Source organism: Onychomys torridus, chromosome 4 (genome assembly GCF_903995425.1).
Source record: "Onychomys torridus chromosome 4, mOncTor1.1, whole genome shotgun sequence".
Taxonomy (NCBI): Eukaryota; Metazoa; Chordata; class Mammalia; order Rodentia; family Cricetidae; genus Onychomys; species Onychomys torridus.
Genome location: NC_050446.1, coordinates 34,391,743 through 34,401,349, shown reverse-complemented (window position 1 = coordinate 34,401,349; position 9,607 = coordinate 34,391,743). Strand labels below are relative to the sequence as shown.

Genomic DNA, 9,607 nt, shown 5'->3' with positions numbered 1-9,607 from the left:
ATACATATATTTTGCTAGATACTTAATCATACACTGTCTCAACCTACCCAGATTTCTTAAAGCTTCAATCAAATTTCAGTAAGTTCGTGTCTCAACACCTGTATTATTAACTTAGTCAGTAGGCAACGCGAAAATAAATTCTCCAGTTTAAGTACCAAGGTGGACTGTGACAAAAGCAACTGAGGTGTCCCTGGTTGCTTTTCCTCTGATTAGAACACTTCTCTCTCTTACTGTTTAAGAACAAGCCACGTCCTTATTTATTATCTTCTGCAACAAAGTGATGTTACAGGGCTATATAGAAATAGTCAAACAGTCAAAATGTCCTTTTTGTTTGGATAATAATGTGCATTAAAACTATGCTATTGATTGTTTACCTTAAATGCCCTAACTGAAGCAAATTTCTGACTTTTGATGATTATTTCCCACTGAAGGACCAGCCCAAGACATAAGTGAATACATCTCACTTCTTATTTTTGCCCAATGTGAAACTAACAGAAGCAAGAAAGATCATAGTACAGGAGTGAGCCTCTTTATTCCTGACCTGTCATTTTCTATAACAGCCTACAGTCATCATATTTTGGACTGTTTTTAAAATGAAAAAAAAATCCCAAGCAATAATCCAAATTAATTACTGATATATTAACAAAAGATCCAAAGTAAATAGAATACTTCTTTTATTTTCCTTAGGTTTAATACAGAGTAACAAAAGCATCCACGTGGTATCAGGAAACCTGACTCCATGAAATGACTTCCAAACTTCTGGGAAATGAGGATATATTAAGTGGGGCTATTCTAGACAGCTATATTTGTGTGTGTATGTGTGTTTGTGTGTGTACACATGTGTGTTTTTTCCCCAGCTGTGAACTGTGATAGCTCCTGGTTTTAACTACTAATGTAATTGAGACAATATAAAGTTTTGCTAAGGGACAATTCTCTGTCTTGCAAACCCAAGAGGAACTCTGAGAACTCCAATGCATGTAAAATAAAATTGATTTGGAGCGAGTCAACATTTCATATTTTTGTTCCAAGATATGTTGCATGGCCAAGCCATCCTGCTGAGGGTTTCCTATTAATTGAGCCCTCGGTCCAATAGTGGGCTCTCTGACTCTAGCCTGCACTTGTCTACCATAGCTGTGACGGTTAAAAGCTCCTCCGGTTTGTCACAGAGTTTAATATGCACCCTACATAATTATGCAGGATTCACTGTGCTATCAAACTGCAATTCAAATTAGTTCAGGATTAAAGGCACAGAACAGTACTGCTTCCTTAATTGCATTGTACTGTGCTGATCACATTCAAATACCCATTACTCATTCCCTCTGTGGAGCAATAAGTCAGGGGGATTAATATTCAGGCAGGTGACAGGGCCAAGCCATTAAAAGGCAGTTATGCAGAAAGCATGGCTGGTTTTATTCACGTTAATGAAATCAGTGAAATGAAACTGTAATAGATTTATCAAAGCTCAGATGGATTTGCTGTAAATCAGTTTGATTCAAGCAATCAAACTGGACAATAGAGATAGTTTTCAGCTCTAGCAATGGGTGTCAGAAAGCAGCATGTGAAAAGCGCTGATATTCTTCATGTATGGATTGGATAGCCACCCTGTGCGCAGGCCTATTCCCAAACCACTGCTGCTAATTTTTTTGTCTTTTGAACTAGGTGCCAGTGGCTGATAAAACATACAGCATATCATCTTAATACAGCACTTACACTGTTTTTATTCCTCATTTTTAAGTACCCTAGAACATCAATTCTTTACAATTGCTGGCAAGGAAAAAGAAAAAAAGTCAAGTTCGACAGAGCACATATTAGCATCCGCTGTCTCTTCACTGTCCAGAACAGGAACGCAACTTTGCCCAGGGCAGCAGCACACAATCAACACAAATGTCTCCTACACCTGAACATGTGCAAAGGGGAAGCAGGTCAGATCACCATGTCCAAGACTGATGGGCTGGCCCTAAGAAGCTGAAAATCTACTTTTGTTCTGGGTCTAATGAAATAATTTGGTATCCATTAGAGGGCAGCATAAGAACAAAAACTCGACCCAGCAAGGGAGCCCTCCCCTACAGAGACAGACAGCACCTCAGAGGTCACTGGAAACTTTTCTGATGCAGTCACATTTCCAAAGCTAGAGCAAGGAATGGAGAAAGCTAAGTCGCAGAACTAGGGATGCACCGACTATTAGGGAAATGTGACTCCAACACACAGTATTTTGCTTTCCTGATCTCAGTGCATACATTAACCATACCCCACCCCACCCCACCCCCAAACACACACACCTCACCTCATCTCAAGGGTCCTTTTTAGACTTGAGCTCAATGGCTTTCTCAATATTTTGTGCACTGCTTTCGTGGCTGAGCTCGCAGGGAATTGCAAAATAGTAAGTCAGGTTTTTGTTTTCATAAAAAGTACATCATGGTGAGAAGGTTCTATGAAGACTACTCTAATTGGTCTAATTTTTAATTATTAGAAACAAATTGTTCAAGAACTAGAGCCAGTTTTTAATGATCCAAAACAGAAGTAAATGTTCTGGTCTATTAGCGTCCTATATGGAATAAATCAGTATTAAAGCTAATTAACCCTTTTCAAAGGCATTTTGTCTTGGTTTTTATTTAATGGTTCAATGCTGCTTACAGCATGGATCAAGATGGAGGAGTTCCATTTAAAAGATAGTCCATTTTGATAGAGGGCAGCAACTCACCAGGAGACACATCTTTTCCAGGATAAACTTGACTTTTCAGAATCTACAAAGAACTGACCATGTGGCCCCTTAAAAGCCTGACAATAACATGGAGGTTAAGAGTAAGAGCCCAATCCATGCATTCAGTGATGCTGTAATATGGTAGCTGATTTCATGTGTTTCTTTTAAAAATTATTTATCTTTAGAAATTTCAGGTTTTTACTCTTAAGGCTGCTTCTTGCTGGAGACAAGGTGGGGGAGGGGGGCAGTGTACCTGCAGAAGTTATTTTCACTCTAGGTCATATGTGAAATACAAACCCAAGATTTGGCCTTTTTGGAAAAAGCTATGATTTTTTAATAGTGTTCAAACACATAGTGCCAAGCACCCACCTTTCAGGACATAAATGACTACTTTGACATATGAAACCAATGAAAATTATATACATTATTTAAAGAACTCAACACTCACCCCCCTTTTTGATATGAGCAATCATGGGGCATACTTTAATATCAAGCTATTTTTTGACTTACAAAATAGATGATATATTTTTGTACATGAATTAAGTTCTTCGTGGTAGCAGAGGAATTAATTTGTAATGTTATGAAATTTTGATTAGCCCTCTGCAAGACCAGAGATGTTTACCCCACGTGTCTGCAGTGTGACTCCGAGTTTCTCCACACAGATAATGAAATGAACCAGAGCAGTGGGGTTGGGGGTGGGGAAGGGTAATTTATGAAAACATGGTACACCATAATTTTGCCATTTTTCTGCAATAAGGATGGCAAATGATTCATGAGATAAAATGAAATATTTCTCACTGTCATTTCAATGGATCTAAGATTTACAGCTTCTTAACTTGGATAGGAAAAACTCCGTATGCATAAAAATGAATTGTAAATCAATTAATGATGGGGATGGAGGGGGAAAAACGGATAGTGAAGCAATGGTGAGAAAATCTAACTAGCAACATAAGAAGGGAGTGTCTGTTTACTCTAACCCTTCGGGGAAGGGGCTAGTAAGGGCAGAAGACCTCCTTTAAAAGAGGGCGCTGAAGTCAGGTGAAAGAATCGTGTTATGGTAACTGGGTCTATTACATTTAGATTATTTAGACAAAAAAAAAAAATCAAGTAAGTCTAAATTGGAGTTAAAGAAAAAGCTAATAAAGCTAACAAAGAACATTGAGGATAAGGGCTAAAGGCGCGCACGCGCGCGCGCGTGTGTGTGTGTGTGTGTGTGTGTGTGTGTGTGTGTTTGCGTGCATGCGCGTGAAAGAGAGAGCATGTATGATGGCCCACTTCCCCATTCTTTGGTACAATGAAAGAAAGCTAGCAGCAACTGCTGAAGAAGCAAATGCACACTGCCCTACAGGAGCCATTTATCTGGAAGATGAGTGCGGGGATGCCTTGCTTCAGACACATGACAGAGGATCGGCAAAGGCTCAGAAGCTCGTAGAATAAACCAGCTGTACCATGTGCCATATGCTAGCATACAAGGCACATTCTACACATTTCAATCCTCCCCAATTCCACTGAAATACAATCCAGGACCTTCCTAAAGATGGTATCACACAACCCTCCCCTAGGTTCAAGTAACTACAACGTGAATACTTCTGGTGGTGACATGTGCTGAGCAAAGGACTCAAAGCTAAATGTGGAGAACAGGGGTGGTCCTGATGTCTCTGCTAGGGAAGTATTTTTCTTGGATCACATCAGTTCCTGCATAGGTATTCAAGAGACGGAAAGACAGCGACTGATTTTTGCACTGCACCTTTTAGCACAGGGCCTTTGGGGCTGTCTGTGGCATCTTCAAGGCTTACATACATCATGTTCTGTTCCTGCATTTCACAAGTTAGGTAGCTAATTAGAGACCTAAAATACAAAGTACAGGCATAAAAGGCTCATCATTTCTGCCTCCAATACAGAACTTGTCTCATTACGAGGGTGCCAGATCAATTTAAACCTCCTGTTGCTTCTTTTCTTCATAAGTCAAATGTCATCAGATGCGATGTGACACCAGTGGCCATGGACTGTTGACAAAAATTGCAAAATATTGAGGCCAGTATCATGCTTCTTTTTTTTAAGTGACCGTCAATTTTACATGTTTTGAAAACTAGGAACACTATTTTGACAAATTTTATTTAAGTGCTATCAAATTGCATGAGCTAGCTCAATGGGAAATGTTTTGAACTGCTTTGTATTTTCTTCTAGACACTGAACAAATGGTGTATTGTCCGAGGTCTGTCTGGGAGGGCGCCTTTGCTTGGGATACAGTTTCGAAGGACTATAAGAAACTCACAAATGCCTCTGAGCACGCTCAACCCGGAGGTAGCACTTGTACACCACAAATGGAGAAAGCACTCCCTGCACATGTGCAAATTAAAACCTATAAAATAACACGGGCATTAGAAAATTGGGCCAGTGCTAAACTGATAACAGCTCTACCGAGTCACTGACAATGAAAATATATAGCATTTTTTTCTGTCAGAGCATTTATCAACGCTTGGCAACCCTGCACTAACTTGACATGTAAGATGATCAAAATGGATTATGTAATCTTTCCCATTCATTTCTATTGATTTTAGTTATGATAAAATTCATCAGCATGCCTGGAAACGTGGAGGCCGAGAGCTTCTGCTCTACAAAAAAAAAAAAAGGAGAGAGGAAAGGAATTCTATCGAGTTGTAATGGGATAAATGTAGACTAGGGTCATGTAAAACTGAAGCAACAAATTAATAAATAATTTTGGTAGTCTCATAAAATAAGATAGACACTGTATAGACACTTCACTTGAGATAAAATGGTAAGATTCTAACATAAAAGAATTAATGTGTGTCATTTAAAACACAGTTTCTGAAAATATATTCCAACTTTTCAAAACTCCAACAGTAATTAAAGTTATTTGTCTGATCAACAAGCAACAGGGAGATGTCAGCAAATGGACCATTTTAATCAGCTTTATTGATTCACGCTTTTGGCTCTTACTCAGTTAAAAACAAGGCACATTAAATACATCTTCTTATTGCTCTATAAATGCATGCAGCTCATTCTGTATATCAAAAGTAATAAATAAGGGTGATAAAATACCAAGACAGTTATAAAAATGACAACCCAGCCTCAAACACAGCATTTAACAGTCCAGTCTAGAACAATAACCCAAACACAATACAGAAAAGTGGGACAATATGAAAGCATGCAGTGAGTATGTCCACTCCAGTACTGGACTAAGACTTGATATTCTTTTAAAACATAGTAGGGCCTTTTTCACCCTAGAGTCAAGTGCAGTGAAAGTCTACAGCATCAGTGACATTGATAGGTGATTACATTCATATGCAAAAGACCTTTTTACAAATGCATAAAAAAGAGGTAAAGAAAAAAAATCAGTGACAATCCCTATGCTGTATTGAGTTAAAATCAGAATGAACATTTTTGTTGTACATATTTTGAAATCAACAAAAATCAAGCCATAAACTAAGGCAGAGTACAAAGCATGCACTTGATGGCAGAAATCTGAAGTTACACTCAGTATAAACAAATTGAAAGCAAGAATATGCAGCATGATGGATATGAGGCAGAGAAGCTTAGCTAAACAAGTAATCCAGCATTATCACTGTTATCACGACGAAGGCGAAGTCTAGTTAAAGGAGTATACAGCCCTCCAGCACAGATGCGATTCCTTCACCTGAATCCCCTCTGAGGCTCTTGAAATAAGTAACTTAATAATAAAAGGCAATACCCACATACCCAATCCCACACCCGAACAGAGTCAACAAATACCAGGTTTATATGAAAAGAAAAAAAATGTTTTATTCTCTGAATGAGTTTGAGTTTTAAAGGGGTTTGTTCCCCTATTTTCTTTCTCCTTTGCTTAAATTGAAATTAAAAAAAAAAAAAAAAAAAAAAAAAAGACTGTCCAGGTTCAATGAGGAACTCACAGGAAAATGCAAAGGCAGGGGTGCTTTATTCACAGGAATGTCATGAAAGTAGTTCATTTCCAAAACGAGTCTCTGGGATTGGTGAAGGAGCGTGTCTCAGAACGAGCAGACTTGAAGCCAAAGCAGATATGCTCAAGTGAAGAAAAGTGCACTTCTCTTTGTCCTTAAAGGACCTTCATTCAGAGCAAAGCATGTACAAACAAGACCTGCTTTCCAAACACAGAGCAGCCTGCGGAAGTCACATTCTAAGCCCATTCCCTACTGTAAGAGAATCAGGGGTGATACAAGCCATCGTTATCTTGATCTAACTAGAAAGAAAGAGAAAAGAGAGAGGAGGGGAGTACAGATGTAGACTATTGTGATATGTCATCTGGGATGTCTTAAAGGACAGCTTTTCTGCTAACTTAATGTCACTGGGTACCAAAGTGAACTTTATTGTCATGATAGAAAAACACTCAACTGAAAATCCACGTGATCCCATTTATTAAAACTAATAATAAAAATACAAAACTTGTGTAAAATGTTCATGCTCTGAAAGAAAAACTTCAGTGGTACCTGCTGTGACATCCCTTGCTCTGTGTCAGGTTACCCTACATAAGTAAAGTATCTAAACTTTGTTTAATAATAATAAAATGAGTTGGGCTGTCTCGCCCTACAGTTTTTGCAAGTTGGAGGGCAGGGAGCTCTGTAAGTGAACTTTCCAGTTTATATTACGATATGCAGACTCATAACCCAAACTGAACAAGGCAGAAAGGCACTGTATTTGTAAGCAGAAACAGTAACACAAAGGAAGGTGCTTTCTGTACCAGTTCACAGAGCTAGGACATGGTGTGTGCAACAAAGCCTGCCAGGAGAGAAGTATGAAACAAGGGCTCCATTTCCTATGATGCACCAAAAACCAATCATTGGTACCTTCAGGAAAGGGAGCACATTTAATAAATATTAAGATTACTAGTTATAACGACAAACAGAATATAACAGAAGCATCCTCCAGCTGGCATCTCTGTTAGGTGCATTATTTGTTGAGTTCAATGCACAGTCAGTTTTGGTTTGTGTGTGTGTGTGTGTGTGGGGGGGGGTCTTCTTTTGATTTATTTTATTTTATTTTTTATTTTTGGTAGAACGAGAATTTTCCCATTGAGTACACAGAGAGAAAGGCTTTTGGCAAGCACATTGTCTTTGGATATTAAAGTGGGATGCCTTATTGTAATTTTACAATTAATGTTAACTAAAGTCTGCCCAATTCTTTTTCATTGTCCCTTTGCAAATACTAAGACTATTGCCCACCCCAACAAGAACAGGCCTGACAATACCACACGCTGCAAGATTCAGGACTTGTGGGACTGAAAATTGTGTTTTATCATTACTCCCTTAAGGAATGGAGAGATTTGGTCTCATCCCATTATATCCAACTTGCCACTCAAATGCTGGTTTTAAAGTAAAAAAAGCAAGGGTTTTTTTCTGGCAACTATAATAGTCAAAGGAAGCCAGCAGTGCCTGGGGAAAAAAATGAACTGTTGAGAAGCAACTCTCACTACCTCCCGGCAAATGTCAATGCCGTCTTTATCTTCCTCCTGTGATCCTGGAAGCGTTCAGAGCTTTTCTTTTCGAAATGTAACCAAATCTCAACCAGACCTAAACTTTGTCTTCCCTCTCCAGATTAACCAGTGTTGCTCTAGACAGGAAAGTGTGCAGTTGCTTGAAGGGGAGGTAGCAAGAAAGGGCTGAGAAGTCTCCCAAAACATGATCATGTCAACAGGTCAAAGACTTTTCTAAGAAGGAAAAAAAAAATGCTATCTACAAGTTCAAGTTCTGGAGCTCTGGGTGCTCACAACATTTTCCAGCTTCTTTCCAATCCTGTGGGGTCTGTCATTAAAACTGATTTGAGTGAATGGATGGAAAGGCAGAGTCAAGTCTGGCAGGTTACAAAACGGATACAAAACGTTAAATCAATGTGCACTAAAAATGAGAAAAACACTTTTTAGAAGCTAGACTGAATGGAAAATACAAATAAAGGATTGGCAGATTAAGTTGGCAAATACACCAACGTCTTAAAAGTTTTGGAATGTTTTCCAGTGTTTTCTTTCTTAAAAACCACGCTACCATAGCCACTATTTAGAGTGGTTTAAGTCATCTCTGGTTAGTACATGGTGCTTGCTGTCCTATGCTTGTTGGCTGTGGATTTACTGGTCAGACTCACAATCCTCCACAACTACGATCCACAGGAATTGGAACTCTTCGGTCCAAGTTCTCTTCAGCAGTTTTCATCAGGATGGCAAGCCGGCTTCCAGAAACCCTTCCTTTCTGAACTGCACTCATGAGCTTCAAAAGAAAATCCAGAACACACTCAGCAAGGACTCCCTACACACTCAGTAGGTGTCACTGCTCTTAGCACCTACCCGCTCCCACCATGCCAGGCCGAGGCAAATGAAGCGCTCCACCAGACCCGGAACACACACTCAACTTTTTAAACAGTTCAAAAAGAGGTTAGGGAGACATTTCACACTGCGGACAAAGACGGCACCTGCTAAGTAGATCAGGCTACCCTAAAAGCAAATTTAATGAACATCTTTGCCTGGAGTGTGCTATTTGGGTCACTTTTTAAAAAGTTACACTTCAAATATTGGATCTTGAATTCTATTTTTAAGTCCTAAAAGGAATCTCAGAGATAGAGCAAAGACAAACCATGACCTCCTACATTTAATTATGCTTTTTCCGTGTTACTGTACCTGACAACTTCAAATCTTCTAAATTCAAATTCCTTTATCTTTTTAAACAAACTTATATATCAATCATTGAAAATGGACTGAGAAATCTGCCCTAAGAATGAAAGTACTCTACTACCTAGATTTTAGCTAATTCATTTTTATCCAATGGATAAATTCAGAATTAGCTCTAAAATTGCATGCAGGGAGTAGGCAAAGGCCTTTAATCTATAAAGCATCTTATAATTCTCAGTATAATTCTCTCCCTTTCCTTCACATCAATATTGAAC

At 38.8% G+C, this 9,607-nt stretch overlaps 1 protein-coding gene across 4 annotated transcripts in view; it reads right to left on the bottom strand.

The window, feature by feature from the left end:
- Positions 1–7,072: 7,072 nt before the first annotated feature.
- Gpd2 (glycerol-3-phosphate dehydrogenase 2) overlaps positions 7,073–9,607 on the bottom strand; it is a 142,575-nt gene continuing 140,040 nt past the window's right edge. For all 4 annotated transcript variants that reach the window (XM_036184674.1, XM_036184673.1, XM_036184672.1 and 1 more), the window contains one exon: positions 7,073–8,934. In XM_036184674.1, coding sequence (XP_036040567.1) covers positions 8,809–8,934 — 126 coding nt within the window. In that variant the 3' untranslated portion in view covers positions 7,073–8,808. The remainder of the gene's footprint in view (positions 8,935–9,607) is intronic.